At 42.9% G+C, this 16052-nt stretch overlaps 1 protein-coding gene across 2 annotated transcripts in view; it reads left to right on the forward strand.

The window, feature by feature from the left end:
• SH3PXD2A (SH3 and PX domains 2A) overlaps positions 1–16052 on the forward strand; it is a 267552-nt gene that overhangs the window by 23632 nt on the left and 227868 nt on the right. For both annotated transcript variants that reach the window (XM_088669620.1, XM_088669619.1), the window contains one exon: positions 8085–8165. In XM_088669620.1, the coding sequence (XP_088525746.1) occupies positions 8085–8165 (81 nt within the window). The remainder of the gene's footprint in view (positions 1–8084; positions 8166–16052) is intronic.

A 16052-nucleotide genomic window follows, 5' to 3' on the forward strand; every position in this document is an offset into this window, starting at 1 on the left:
GCAAGGCTATAAAAGGGCCTTTCCAAGGTGACATGCCACCTCCTGTGTACAAACATTTTGTTTCCCACAAAGTACTAATTGCAGCACCTACTCAAAACAAAGCATGCAAATATGTCACCTACAGATCATCACTCTTTAGTCTCATTGTTTGCTATCAGCTTGATAGCAAATCTGTTGAAATTCTATGACTGGGGGCAGGGGGGGGGAGAGAAGTGCTTTTTCAGCTTGAGTAATCAGAACTTCTAGCTAATGTTTGCTCAAGTGATGGCTACACAATCTCCTATGGCTGCTATGTGACTACATTCAGCCCCCTACACCAAGGCCATTTATTTCCCCATCTCTATAATCTTCCTCTCTGAACTGTGCCTTCTTTCATTAGAAATCTCTTCTCCTGTATCTACCATTTAATGGTTAATGGTGTTTGCCCATTGCTGATCTTTCTGCCTACGTGCAATTCCCAGCAAATGACATTCAAAGAATACTGCCTTTCGCATTGGAGGTAGAACATAACCATCATGACTCATAGCCAATTAACCTCCATTAATTTGTCGTATCATCTTATAAAGCCATCCAAAAAGGTTGGCATCACTTCCTCCTGTGAGAGCGAGTTCCATAGTTTAACTGCACTGCACGAAGAAGTACTTTTTATCTGTCCTGAAACTTCCAATGTTCTATTTCGCTGGATGATATTGTTACCCACTTTCTCTGTTCTGCACCTAAGTTTATAAACTTGTATCATGCCACCTCTTACTTGCCTTTTCTCTAAAAAGCCCAGAACACACACTTTCATTGTACCTTGTGCCTTTCTCTACTGGAAAGAGAAAGCTTGGGTAGGATATGATACAATACGATACGATTCGATAATCTTTATTGTCATTGTCCCATGCAGAACAACGAAATTGAACATCTACATCAAACTTACACAACCATCAGCATAATTACCCCTAAAAAAACCTCTAATATAATAACCCTTCCTGACTTACCCCCTAAAACTCTGATGCCCTATGACTGAATACAGACCCTCCCTCACAGACTGCCTTTCACTGCATTCAAAACCGAAATCGCTCTTGGATAGAAGCTATTTCTCAGGCGGCTAGTCCTGGTCTTTTTGACCCTGTACCTTCTTCCAGAAGGCAGAAGCTAAAAGAGATCATTTCCGGTAGATGTAGAAGCTTATTCAAAGAAACTTCCTTAAGAGAGAGAGGCAACCCCAGAGGTTCTTGTATATAGGTGAGGACCTTCTCCACCTATGTTATGAAGCTCCCTCCTGTGGAAGTTCCAGTCAGCCTCTTCTCTCTTAGCTTTTCAGCACCCAACTAAGACATGTTTATTCCAATTGGCATTTAACCTGGATGAATTCTTGTAATATTTATCTCATTACTTGTACATTATTGTTTTACCTGCAAACCATTTCCTGTTTGCAGCATTTTGTTTGATTTTTTTTTAACCGCATGCTTTTGTATATTTTGTAAATGGTAAAAAGCCACCCTTAATATTGGCATATACATCTTCCAAACATATGGAGGTATGTTTAAAGCACTATGTGTGGCAGCTGTTCTCAAGTGGTAAGCTATTCATGTAGAATGGCACACCATTCAGATCTGGGAGGTGCCTATGTGCTCACTATGTGAATGCCTGAAAGGAGAAGTTTGTGGTAAACAGAGACAGAAGCAGATATTATGACAAATCATCACAAATCATCTTCTGCTTTTATGTTTATAATCTGTGAGCAAGTCCCAAGAGTGATTCAACCTTTGGGTTTCAGTTTCAGAAGTAGACCTGTGGATATTGGTTTGCATCCAGTACTATAGTTCCACTTGCGCGAGACTTCTGCTTGTGTAACAAAACATCTCCTTCCTCATCTCCAAAGTCCACTGTGTGCTGCACCAGAGGGTTGGGGTTCTTTGGATCAGATATTGGGAGAACATGGATAAGACCTCTCTTTTTTAAACCCTTTACTTAAAGTTCCTCCAGAAGTTGCTAGTGAACACCCAACCAGCCACTGACAAGACCTGCTTAGTTTCAGCAAGGCTGTGATCTCATGTGCCGTAAGACCACAACCCAGGAATGAATACGGTATTTTTCTTCAGCCTTGTGTTATGTCATGCAGGATGTACACAGTGTAGCAAATTCTAGCCTCCTTGTGCTGGAGGGAGCTGACAGAAAATCTTTGCTAATGGGATTTCAGCCTATAGTTTGACATGAACTTTTCTAGTCAAGGGGCAATTTCAGGAAGTGATTGCCATACCTCAGGCATCCCCAAACTTCAACCCTCCAGATGTTTTGTACTACAATTCCCATCTTCCCCGACCACTGGTCCTGTTAGCTAGGGATCATGGGAGTTGTAGGCCAAAACATCTGGAGGGCCACAGTTTGGGGATGCCTGCCATACCTGGACAGCTATGGACATATAAGGTGTGAATATATTTATATGTGTGAATTTCTGCTCTACTAATACTTATACTGTACGCCTCTGGATCCATAGTCTGTGAGTTGTTGATATATGAGTTAAAAGTCTAACAGTTTAGCACTTGTTAGTCATCTAGATTTATGACCTGCATGGCAGATGATCAAAGGCACACGTAGTGATTTGCTGCTTGATTGAAGCTTTGTCTCTTTTATGGCTGTGGCAGATTTAAATCATTATAGTGAGAGCAAGAACAATCGGGTGCACTGCTATATTTTCCCTTTGCTGTAAGCCAAAATTAGAAGTGTCACAGCCAACGGTTTTGAGTTTTGTGAAGCTTGGGGTCTTGGAGCTTACATGAACTTTCTTTTCCTTTCTGCTCAGAAAGGGGGGAAACAGTCCCTCACTCGCCAAGGCACCCCTTGAATAATTCTCACTCTTCTGAAGCAAGGAAGGCCCCAGAGACTTAGCATTGTTTGACAGAGGCCTGAGGGACTTTGGAGACTATACTGTTATTTTTTTTCTTTCCCAGGCCCTGGGTCCACTTATAGGGCACTGCATCTGGAGGTCAGCTGCAAGGTTAAGAGTCAATGCTGCAAGATTTTCATGTTCATATAAACTACATTAAGTGTGTTGGTTTTACGATGAGGCCTTACAATTTGGCTGGCTAGAGAACCAAGAAAAGCTTGTGAACACATCTTGATTTTTCAAAGATAAGAGCACACACTAAAAGTATTTAATGTGTGAGCATGAAATACAAACTGTACATTTGATAGCTATAACTAAGATTGATACCGTATATGCACCCTTCATATTTGCCCTGAAACCATTATTACTGAAATGAAATTTTGATACTACCCGACAAGCTACTGAGGACCCTAGGTTCAATGCTGTTCGAAAGAATCACACCTTTGTGAAATATAACAGTTCTGGGCTTATTTATAAGTAGGATTAGCCACTGATGGAATTGTTGAGCCAACAAATTGCTTATATGTGCTTATATATTGACTATTATTTTAGAGTCTCCCAGTGGAGGAAGGAGGATTTGATGTTCTCTTGCCAGGGGAACAGATAACACCTCCTAATGCAGTGCTTCCTTTTTAATGCAAAAAACAAGGTATCGTCTTCAAAAGAGCAGAAGTTGACATTAGGACATGATGTCACATTACCCTCTGGATCTGTGTCAAAGAAAGCTGGATACTTTCCAGAGAAAACAATGCTTTTTATAACGAACTCCCACCCAACGGCCCTTTAAATGGATTCTTTTATGATTTTGTATAGGATAATTTATTCATCTTGTTGCCCTCTGTAGACAGCAAAGAGGGGGACACAACCAGCAAAGAGGGGCTGGTAGTAAAATCTTTTGTACTGTGTTTGATACATCACTCAGGGATTAGCAGAGTCGCTGTTAAACAAATACTTAGCAACTGACATCCTAGTTCCTAATATATTTCAACACTATCTTTCAGAATCCTTCTAAGGGCCTTTCCGCACAACCATTTTAAAAAATGAGTATTTGTTTTCCAGTTGCAGTGCACAAGATGAAAGCATTTTGCCAAGATAATACCTTTTCTGCATGGTAAAATGCAGTAAATCTTGCAGGCAGTGTATTAGCCATACACAGAGTAGACCCATTTAAATTAATGATTCATGACCAACTTTCAATGGCTCTACTTCGGCCACATTTACCTCATGGCTTCCCTCCCCTCTGTCACCAGTTCTGAGAGTTGACAAGATACAAACGTATCTGTTTTCTCTCTTTTTTGGGGGGGTCATAGCATCTTTTCTTGAGATCAGTTAAATTCACTGTGAGACGTTAGTGTTGAAGAGGGATTGATTGCTAAACCACAAGGACAATTTTAACTCTGTGAAGTGAGCAGAGGTCGCCTCACAGCTCTCAGCAACTCCCTTAACAGACTACAGCTCCCAGAATCCTTTGGGCAAAGCCATGACCGTTTAAAGTAGTCTCATGGTGCTTTAAATGGTATGGTGTGAATGTGGCCTCTGAGTAGAACTGAGTTGGATACAACCAGTGAATCTGAAGCCTTTCCTGTTACAGCGCTCACTGAAGTAGCAGGTTGTGAGGGGGTAAGCTACAAGCCTATACTTATTAAGGATTAAGCCCAATTTAACACAGTAGGACTTCATTCTCATCTTGGCTTTATTTATTGATGCAAGGGATTTTTACCCCACCCTTCAGTAAAATTCCCGAGGCAATTTCAGAGCTTGAGGTACTGCTTTGCAGTTTTAGTGTTTTGACAATGCTAGTGGCTTTCTAATCTTAGATTCTGCTTCTAATAATGGTGCATTCTTGATTGCTAGTGTGGCTACTTACACATCACCCCAAAAAGGTGGGGGAGCGGATGTAGATCTGTATAAAACTGTGCATACACTAATGTATAGATGGCCATTTAGAAATAACAATAATTCAAACAGAAGTACAGTTCATCTCACCACAGTAGGGAAGACTGTGGCCAGGTGATATGTATACCTGCTTAGTCTGGTCTCCTGGTGCTAACTGCTGATGGGAAACTTCAAGACTCCTCCTTGTATCGCTTCTTAGGACTGGACTGTCTTCTCCAAAGGAGGCCACATGGTCACCCTATTAATTGCTTGAGTCTGATAAATGACAACGAGGCCCATGGCCTTCTGCTGTTGCCTAGAGAAAAGAGCAATGTCTTGCAAGTTGCACGCTTGGACTACTGCAATGCGCTCTACGTGGGGCTATCTTTGAAGAAGACCCGGAAACTGCAATTAATCCAGACTGGTGACTGGGAGTGGCTGCCGGGACCATATAACACCAGTCCTGAGAGATCTACATTGGCTCCCAGTACGTTTCCGAGCACAATTCAAAGTGTTGGTGTTGGCCTTTAAAGGCCTAAATGGCCTCGGTCCTGTATACCTGAAGGAGCGTTCCCACCCCCATCGTTCAGCCCCGACACTGAGATCCAGCACCGAGGGCCTTCTGGCGGTTCCCTTATTGCGTGAAGTGAGGTTACAGGGAACCAGATAGAGGGCCTTCTCGGTAGTGGCACCCGCCCTGTGGAACGCCCTTCCATCAAATGTGAAGGAAATAAGCAGCTATCCTATTTTTAAATGACATCTGAAGGCAGCCCTGTTTAGGGAAGCTTTAAATATTTAATGCTGTACTGTTTTACTACTCGATTGGGAGCTGCCCAGAGTGGCTGGGGAGACTCAGCTAGATAGGTGGGGTTCAGGCACCTGCTTCAGCTACTTCATAGCCTACGTTCAGTTACAGGAATCCATGGAAAAATAGGCACTAGTCGATCTAGCTTGGTGTTGTCCATACTGACTGGCACTGGCATTTGCTGTGCTACTGAGCTACACGAAGTGGCTTGTTTACAAATTGTTTCATATGAAATAGGCTGGAACAGTTAACAATAAAAGCATTATATATTTTTTAAAAAAACACACAGTAAAATAGTGAGAGGTAAATGCTGGAGACATTGTACACCAATGGCAGATTTCAAGTACTTGTGATCTTCCAAGCACATTTGGGGCAGGAGAGGTGATACAGTAGTAAGTGTGTGTGTGTGTGTGTTGGAATATTACATAATGTACAGCTGAGTTCTACACTCACTGTATTTTTCTACTCACCAGGCAAGCTGCTTAAAAGGCTTCCAGAAGGGATGTTTATTAACAGCAACTGTAGTTTTTTTATGATAGAAACACAGACTATTGGTTAAGGCAGTGTTGGGAAATATAGACTACCCAAATCACAGCAGGTTAAGAGAGACAAAGCCATAATGATTCTGCTGGGGAGATGTCATCCTTCCCCCTTGCTATTTGAATAGTAAGTGGTTTTACTTATATAAACCAGAAGATGGTTATCACATACTGAATTAGAAAGTTCTTCATTTTCCTCCTTAACAGTTTAAGGGCAATGAAAAGAGATAAAGAAAAGAAGTGTGTTCTTGGTGTTTCCCCCTCCCTTAAGCTGCAGAGATTGAATGTACTGCCTTTTATCTTTCAAAGCCTGCAAGCAATTGCTTTGCCCCAGAGCTCAGAGAGACCAACTGGTGTGCAGGAGGATAGGGAACCTCAGCCTATTTATCCAGAAAGACAATCTCAGAAAAGCAGCCTGACATTTACATAGCCTGCAGAGGAGTGTGACTCTCCGCAGCTAAGCAGCACTTGAAGCTGAGAGATGAAGTTTGCCCCCTGCACTCCAGCCTTTTTGATTTCCTCCTTCCAGATCCTTATCTTTTGTTATCTCTGGGAAAGCCCAACAAGTCATTCCGAGGACACAGCAGTCAGTCAGTTTTCAGTAGCTCTGGCTTTAATCTGGAAGCATTTAAGAGACCTTTAATAGTGTGTAGAAAACTCATTAAATATCAACAACAACTAGAGTTGCATTGTTTAGTCAACTGATTGTTGATCTTAGATTAACAATCTCCTTTTAATTGATGATAAGATTTCAATCATGATTCCCCTTTAAAATGTTTATTATTATTATTATTATTATTATTATTATTATTATTATTATTTACACATGTAGGTGCTATCTTAGAAGAGACTTGCTCTGCTTCCTGGCACAGAAGGTTATGGTTGCTACATCTGCTTGTTTGTGACAGGTTTCCACACAGAGGCTGTAATGTCTGATATGATTAACTGTTTGATTACCGGTCTTTAGGTCCAATGGCGCTGTTTTGGGCCCCATACTCTGGGCGCCCAGCATGCTCTGCCCACACCGTGACATCATGAGACACATGCCGTAAAGTCATGACACGCGCTGTGGCATCATGATGTCATAGCCGGGTTGGGCGCGAGCTCCAGTGGCGCAGAAGTGACTGGACCCCTCCTGCCAAAACTCCGCACTCTCTCTCCCCTCAACTCCACACTCTCTTCCACCCCGCCTGAACTCTGCCATCTCTCCCCCCCCGAACTCTGCACTCTTTCCACAGAGCGTGGTACCTGTGCACCTGCCCCCACTTTTGTGGGTGCCCAGCCCCTATATGGGAAATTTTGTGGGTGCTCAGGTACCCAGGGCTCTGAGGAGATGGCACCTATGATTAGATCACACATTTCTGGCATGTGCTGGCCTGGAGATCCCATGTGATCAAAGTTATATTTCAGAAATTGCATGTGGAGCAGTCACATGACTGGTGGTTTTTGTGTAGGGTTTAGAATGTGTGGATTGGTCGTAAGGCAGAGGACCTTCTTAGTAGTGGTGCTCACCCTGTGCAATGCCATCCAATCAGATGTCAAGGAGAAAAATAAATATCTGACTTTTAGAAGACATCTGAAGGCAGCACTGTATAGGAGAGTTTTTAATGTTTGATGTTTTACTGTGTTCCAATTGGTTGGAAGCCACCCTGAGTGGCATATAAATAATAATTATTATCATCATTATGTTTTCAGGAGTCTTTTCACAGCACTGGTATGTGCCATCATTCCTTTCCCATCTAGCAAGTGAGTGGCTTTGCCTGATTACTCAGGAACTCTGTTTCTCCTTAATAAGCAAGTAATTTACAAGTAGTTACCAGGAAAATTATGAATTTGTCTTATGAAGAATTTCAGAGCTTGAAACAATCCTTGCATATACAAACACAATCATCATCTGAATTAGCCTCTGAATCACATTGCCTTTAAAGCCACTGTTTTGCATACTAGAATGATCATTTGAATAACAGATTGTTTCCTTTCTGCCCTGCAGGTATATATCATAAATGTAACATGGTCAGACTCAAGTTGCCAGACAATCTACCGCAGATACAGCAAGTTCTTTGACCTACAGGTAATGGAATAATTTTGCTCATGGCTATAGAGATTGTATGCATGATATTGATTTCCTATGTTGTCTAATGGTGCCACCCAATAAAACATGCTTTATACATTTATTGCCTTCTGAGGGTGTGGCAGATTTTACATTATGAGAGAAATCACAGTCAAAAATATTTAGAAGATGAAGTGGTTCTGGGCTTAAGAAGAGATAAGTTGTCCTGGTGTTCATTGAGGAAGATCTTGGTTTATTGTGCTGCTCTGTTGGTCTTCCCTGCTGGGCGGTACACGTAGCCCCCCCCCTTCCAAACACAATGCATTCCCCAAAAATTGTTAGGTGAGTGTTTGCATAATGAGCTGACAATTACCATTATTTCCTATGAAAACATATCTAATCCTTGCTCCACTGCCTCCTGCCTTGAGTTCCTCCTAAAATGGCTGCAGCCAACCAGCAAAAGAGAGACAAAGGAAATACTGATTTGCCCAATCTCTCCCGCTCTCTGATTTGTCCAATCACTCTCCCCCTTCCAACTCTCCATGGTTTTTGCCTGAAAATAGGTTCTGTTGACCAGCAAAGCAAAACAAGTAAGGAAGTGGGCAAATTTGGCTGTTTAGATATCAGAATCAGTTGCGTGTCTAGTGAGGTTTGGGCATAATGATTTGTGTTCAGATAAATGAATTTGCAGATAAAGAGCAGGTGGATAGCAGGAGCTGCCTGTATTTAGTTTCTTCCTGTACTTTTGGACAAGCTGTCTGACATTTTATCATTGTCATGTTCTGCCTCTTCTCATTAATTTCCCCGCAGTTTCTCTTCCTTGAACAATGTGCACTGAAGTAATTTCTTAGTTATCTCCAACACACTCAAGGTCCTTGGCGTTCATCAGCTTCGGGCCATCAGTCTATGCACTTTATATCTCCTAAACCAGATCCTTTTCATCCCAAGGGTCATCATTCCCTTCAAGGGTCATGTGCCAGTGGTGGACAGGGCCAGAGTCAAAGGTGGGGGGAGCAATGAATGCAAATTTTTGCCTCTGTACAGTAGGCGACTTTCTGCACACATTCACCCACACCTCTCTATCCTTAATTCAGATAAGCAAGAAGCACAATCAGATTTCAATTGTACATTCAGCCAGGCAAAATGCTTAGGTGCAAAGCAGGGTCAGTGAGGGGCATAGTCTGGGGAGAGTTCTGAGGGCCAAACAGAGATGCCTGGAGGGCCACATCCAGCCCTGAGATTCCCCACCCCTGTCCTGACTGTGCTAGCCAGAAACTGAAAGGCAACTCTAGAGAACTGAGCAGCTGCAACATGAGTCCCCAATTCCTTGTATTCTAATTTTTCAAAGATGATTGGAGTAGTAATGCTGCTGTTCGTTTTGTTGTTGTTGTTGTTGTTGTTGTTGTTGTTGTTGTTGTTGTTGTTGTTTCTATACAGTATACAACCCATCCCTAAAATTGTAGTTATATCAAGAAACAATTTCCTGCCATGAAGCAGAAATATTCAGCGGTCCCATTTCATATACCGGTAGCTGGGAGAACAACCAGCCTTGGAAACCCCTCTCAATAGATACATGCTTGCCTTCATATCCGCCACAGCATTCATGTGAAAGGGAACAATTGCCACTGGTGAAATCTGTAGCGATATGTCCTAATCAGGTCACTGTGGCTATTTCTTTCTGTGGAAACAGGAAATAACTAAGATGTGACTCATGAGAAAGAAGTGATGGAGTACTGGTAGTATACAGTTGGTAAGATTACAGTTTGGAGGAAGCTTTGATCTCTGTCAAAAGCCTGTGGTAAAGGGATGTGCCTGTTCAGAATTCAGACTGCTGTAGTTTGCAAGTGTTTCTATAGTTAGATGAGCGCATCAAAGGCATATCAAGATAGACAGTATCAGATCTGTTCATCATACTGTGCTTGCAAGGAGTGAATTAATATGGGCTCAGATTTTGAAAACTGAGAAGGCTCTGTTCTTTCAGAGCCCATCTAGGGATGTCCATTTGGAAGCAGCTGTCCAATGTTGGGAACCCAAGAACATCTGAGCAGGAACAGCTCCATCCATTATCTTCTCCCATAAATGTGTGCTGCCTTTCCCCCGGCCAGTTTTATGACCCCAGGATTATATCTTGTATGCCTTCTGTGAATTATAGAAAGGCTGAGAGAGCAAGTCCGTCTCTGCATTTCTTCCTGTTGGCACGCATTGGCTGAAGTGGTCAGTTGAATATGGAGAAGAAAAATCAAGGCCACAGACTGGGAATCCTTCTCTGCCCAAGTGTTGCATTCTCATCTGGGCAACTTTCCAGGGGCCACATGTCAGTGGTAGCTGGGGCCAGAGGCAAGAGGGACTAGAACAATGGATGTAAAATTTTATCTTCATACAGTAGACTAGTTTCTACACATACTCACACACCTCTTTCTATACTCCCTCCAGGCAAGCGAGAAACACTAGCAGAAGTTGAGGACATGTTCCAGTCAGGCAAAAACCCCCAAAGATGGTGCAAAGTAGAGCCAGGGATAGGAGAGGGGCTGTAACTGGGGAGGGATGTGGCCTGAGGAGAATCCTGAGGATCAGATACAGAGGGCTAGTGGGCCACATGTTCTTCACCCCTGACCCCAGGCTAATGGATTCCTCTGCATCTTGTTGGTAGTACTTCTAGACTGATAACAGCAGCGTTTAGAAAATAATTTGCCTCTGCAGTTCAATGCTTAGTTCCAAGCACTTTCTTTCCGTTTAAACAAAAACAAAAAACTTGTCTGTATTCTTGTAAGTCTCCCGGACTTTCCTGTTAGGTTTGAAAAGTTCCCATCAAGCTAAAGTTATCAATGGGGTTAGTGTGTTGGACAGGAAATGATGTCTCCAATCAGGGGAGAAGGAGTCTTGAAAGGTCCCATTGATAAGTGGGAGAGGAGGGGGACCCAACCACCAGTGGAAAGTGTCTGCCAAACAACATGCATCCATCTCCCCATTTGGAAACACAGCAGCCCCCCAGCCCCTGCTTCACATTCACCCTTTTATTTTTATCCTTTTGTCCCTGGGCACTTTCATCCTCTAGGTTAATGAAAAAGACACTGGCACCCAGAGACCTGCAACATTCCTGAAAGAGTTTAGCGGGAGGTATCCACGTTTGACAACTATTAGAGACGCATGCATTTAAATGTGTCTGTTTAAAGCATTTTTATACCAGCTTTCCACAATGGTTCAAGGCGGCTCACAACATTACTGAACAAAAAGTACAATAGATTTAAAACCACTCCAAAAACTCAATGAACAGGAAAAATGTCTTCTTGGTGTGCAGGTAGTATCCAAAGGACATTGCATAGTCTGTAGTTTTCCTTACTACTTGGTAGGTATTGAAGGATAGGGTTAATGCCCAGGAGGAGCATCGGCGGAAAGAGCACCATCTGGCTGTATCTTTCAAAATAAATTCTGTAGGGCCTTTTAAATTTAAGTCCCTGTAAAGCAATATTCCCAGAGGTACAAACATTAGTGTATATACTTACCTTTCCAATGTCTGCAGAACGATGGTGTTACAAAGATAGGATTCTTTCTGCTCTGCGCTTCCCTTCTGTGGAGGAAAAAGGCAGGATCTGTGGCTTTCTGTCTATGCCTAGGCTGTCTGCTTTCTTCTGCTTCCTTCTCTCCATCTGCTCCCTTAAAACTCTTTGTGACAGATGTGGTAGAATGGGCTTTCTCTGTTCATCCTGTATTTTGTTGAACTCATTTACCTGTAAAGTCTGCAGATGCCCCAAACAGGCACTCTTTTGAAAAACTAGCTATCCATACCTATTTCAGAGAGGTCTGGATTCTGGTATCCCTAATGTGATGTTCATGCCTGCTGAGACTCCCTGCCCTACCCTAAAAAAAAAAAGATTTTGGGGGGGGGTGCCTGTTCTTTTGTGGGAAAGTCTGGTCTCCTTTTTTGTCTATGTTTTATTTCTTTGGGGGTGCGTAGGTGTTTTGCCTGTTGCTTTGGGGGACGTTCGGAGCATTACTCCATTTTCGCCTGTGAAATTGGTATTTGGGTGGTCCCCAAAGCAGTTTCTTAAATTTCCAGATGTTTAGCTGCTTCTGTTCTTATGACTGATTTTTAGATTAATGCTTATCAGTATATTTTGTTGTAGGCCGCTATGTTTCTTATATGAAATATACTAAATAAATAGAGTAATATGGTGGACCCAAATGAGAAGACTGGGTCCAAATGTGTCTTTCTACTGCAGAGTCTCTGACAGTTAGAAGAACTACTGTAATTCATGAAGGGGAAACCTTGGCTCCAACCCCCTAACATAAGTGCACTTACGGCAATGTTATTTCTTCTTCACAGCCCCATTGGCTTCTTCACTCAGCAAAATACAGAGTGAAATATTTAGGGAAGGGTCCAGTGTGAAGAGGAGTTCTCCAGTTTCCAGGAGTTTGGAAGTCACCCCTTGCACTTGTTAGTGGCGTTTCCATACTAGTGGTTCTGCTTGCATGGCGATTTAGCATGCAATGGGTTAATATGCACACTGGACCTCTGCTGAATTTGACTCTCGCATGCAGTGTCTTTCTATTCCAGGCAGTGCAGGGTGTGGCCTTCTAAATAAGTTTTAGATGGTCAATATACTCTGGATATTCAATCACTGCAAGACACCGAGACACGTGTGTTTGTTTTACTGTCAGTAGATTGCATCATTATTTCCCATGCTAGATTTGGCTGTGTCCCATTTCCGTGGGAGCTGCATCCGTTATGTTGGGTAGATTTCAAATGGCCTGGAGAGAGGGGTGGTTGGGAAAGCTAGCAGAAGAGATCAAATAGCAGTGTGAGAGGAAAAGCCTGGAAAGTCAGTGTGTGTATTTGGATGCTTTGCTAGAGCTTTTCCACCAGTCCTTTGGACTTCGATTCTCATGGCTTCCTCTTGGGTGTACCAGTGTAGGTCAGGGGAATGGCACTGGAGTAGTTCCGGTAATCAACATTGGGGTGAAAGGGAGGCAAGCCCTCTTCACTGGAGAAATGAATGGAGCAGCACTCCATTGGGGAAGCCCCACTGTGCACGGACAGCCTGTGGTTTGGCTGAGAGGTGGCACATGCCCATCAATGACTACTGCGTGTGTGTGTGCTGTGTGGCATAGTGGTTAGAGTTTTGGGCTAGGGTTGGGGAAACTTGGCTCAAATCCCCATTCAGCCATGAATCTCACCAGGTGAGCCCAGTCACTCTCTCTCAGCCTCATCTACCCCAAAGGGACATCATGAAGCTAAGGATGTTGGGGGGGAGAGAGAACTCTGTATGCTACCCTGGGCTTTTTGGAGAGAAAACAGGATGCACATGTCACAAATAAACTAGATGTGACAATAAATGCATATATGACTCCAGTTTGTCAAACAGCAACTGCCAGGAAGGGAAGGGGGCAGGACTGGGACCATGCCATGTGGGGAGTGAGGTTAAGCCTTTGCCCTTTTCTACAGTCCCAATTTGGGCGAGGAATGCCCTTGAAGCTGCATTTAGCCTTGGGAGGGAAGTTTTAGTCTGGGTATTGAAACAAAACATGGTTTGATGAAGTATTCTACTACAATGCTATCTGTAGTAGGTAGTCTATTTGGCACCTTGAGTTCCTCATAAGAGAGTTGTTCCAGCCCCATGGTCATTTTGTCTGCCCCTTTCGGAACACTTTAAAGCTCTACACAGTATCCTTTTTCAGATGTGGCGACCAGAACGGAACACAATCCTCCAAGTGTGACTGTACCATATATTTTGATATTGGTAGTTTGGTTTTCAGTCCCTTTCTTAATTATCTCTAACATGTAATTCAGCTCTCTCAGAAGTGCCACGCAATATGGCAACATTTTTATTGACTCCAGGATCTCTTTCCTGGTCAGTCACTGCCACTTTAAACCCCACAAGCTTATGTTATGAAGCTAGGATATATACATTTGCACCACTTCACACTTGCTTACATTGAATCCCATGTGCTGTTTTACTGCCTGTTCACTCAGCTTTGATAGAGCAGATTGAAGAATCATTTTAGGGGCATTTTAGTCAAAGGTTTCTGTCAGCCAGTAGGCAGCTGCTCTGTGTATGGAATGAAGTTGCCTCCTCTGCCAGCCTGACTTTCTAGAAGAATGTTACGTAGGCAGAAAATTGAAATGTAACCATGCAACACATTATCCCATGTTGACATTTTGACCACAAAGAGTCATCTGAAGTATCAGAATATTGCAAAGGCAAATAAACGAACAGCTTTCTGTTGCACATTCTGTCCGTGTATCAGTTTGCGGAGAGCGGCCTTTTCAATTCTGCCTGCTCTTCCAAGTGGGTTTTCTTTAAATTGGCAAAGAGAGTCGTTCACTACAGCCTCTTAGAATGTTTGGAAAATAAAGAATTTTACAGGGTGTCAGGAGGGGTTAAAGTGCTGCAGGGATTTTTGGAGGGTGAATAGGAAACTTTGCAAACTTTGCATGTTGCTCCTAAGATTGTCTTGATTATTTATAGAGCTCCGATGAACAGCTGAGTGCTGAACGACATATTAAAGAAAAAAAAATGTTACCATAAAACCTATAATTGCTTGCTATAATGCTGTACTTCCTTCGAAGTCAGCTTGAAGCATTGCTTTCATGGCACCAGACGCTTGGTGATCTTTGTTATGCAATGCCCTCGTTATAAACATTCACATTCTAGTTACAGAACACCTTAACATTGCAATTAAGCACTTTCAAAAGTGTTTTACTGTGTTAATCTTCATTGACGTGGCAACCTTGCAAGACAGAACCGTATTCTCATTTTATATAAGGGGGACTGCCACTAAAAGATCCTGCAAAGCTGTGGATGTGGTGAGATTTGAGCCCAGGTGTCCTCTGCCCCCCCCAATACTTTTGCCCTTTGACCACATTGGCTGCCTGGGACTCAGTGGCCTTCCATATGTTATTATATACTGCCACTCATTCAAAGATCCCAGGGCGGTTCACAACAGAAAAATACAAAATGAGAAGACAAAATAAATCATAAAACAAAACAGCATGGCAAATCTTGTTGTCACATTATGGATTGTGTTCTCAGGCTTTTCTTCCTTCCATCCTTTTCTACAGAAGAGTTGGTGTCAGCTTTAATTTTAGTGTGCTAACCTCTTGACCCCATGTTGGTGACACCGTAAGCTTTTTCTCAGAATGTCTTCAATGGCCATGAGTAATAACCTTTTAAGTTTCTTTCTTTAAGCCAGCAGTCCTAACATACTATTTATTTCTGCACTCCACTGCTATATACAGTTTCAAACTGTGTTCCAGAACACCCTGGGGCTTTTTGGAGATTTAGTGCAGGTCTCCCAAGATTTGTCATGGAGAACAATCAACTCTGAAAGATAGCTTGCCTGCCACTTGCTACCCTGCTTCCACTGCAGGAGAATACTAGGGATGTTATTGAGAAGGGAGCACGTGCCTATATTTGCAATCAATTTTGAGGATTGATTTAGACTGGCAAGGGTCTGAAATGGTACTATATGGTTGGCAGTATTTCCCCCCCCCCAGGAGGGGAAGGATTCACATTTCTGACACCCCAACCCACTCCCATTTAGGTCCTTCCACCATCCCTGAGTGGAAGGCAGACGATAAATGAATTGCATCTGTCCAGCTGGTGATGTGGTATGAGATCCATTGTGGGGATGGGGGTGAATCTGGTTCAGTCAGGAAAGAACCACAGGCTTGTGGAACATCGCCTGCAGCTAGGACCGGCCCTGATATTAGACAGAATGAGGCAGATGCCTCAGGCAGCTTTGGGACATCATTAAAGGGTAGCAAATGGTTTGTTTGTTTATTTATTTATTTATTATTTTTGCATTTCCTGCCTCGGTTGCAAAAACAACTTCACCGGCCTTAGGGACTGTGTCTATTGCCTTGGGGATTGGGGATGCTGTTTGCCACACTGCCTCTGATAGCAAAGT

Source organism: Zootoca vivipara, chromosome 5 (genome assembly GCF_965207765.1).
Source record: "Zootoca vivipara chromosome 5, rZooViv2.hap1.1, whole genome shotgun sequence".
Lineage (NCBI taxonomy): Eukaryota > Metazoa > Chordata > Lepidosauria > Squamata > Lacertidae > Zootoca > Zootoca vivipara.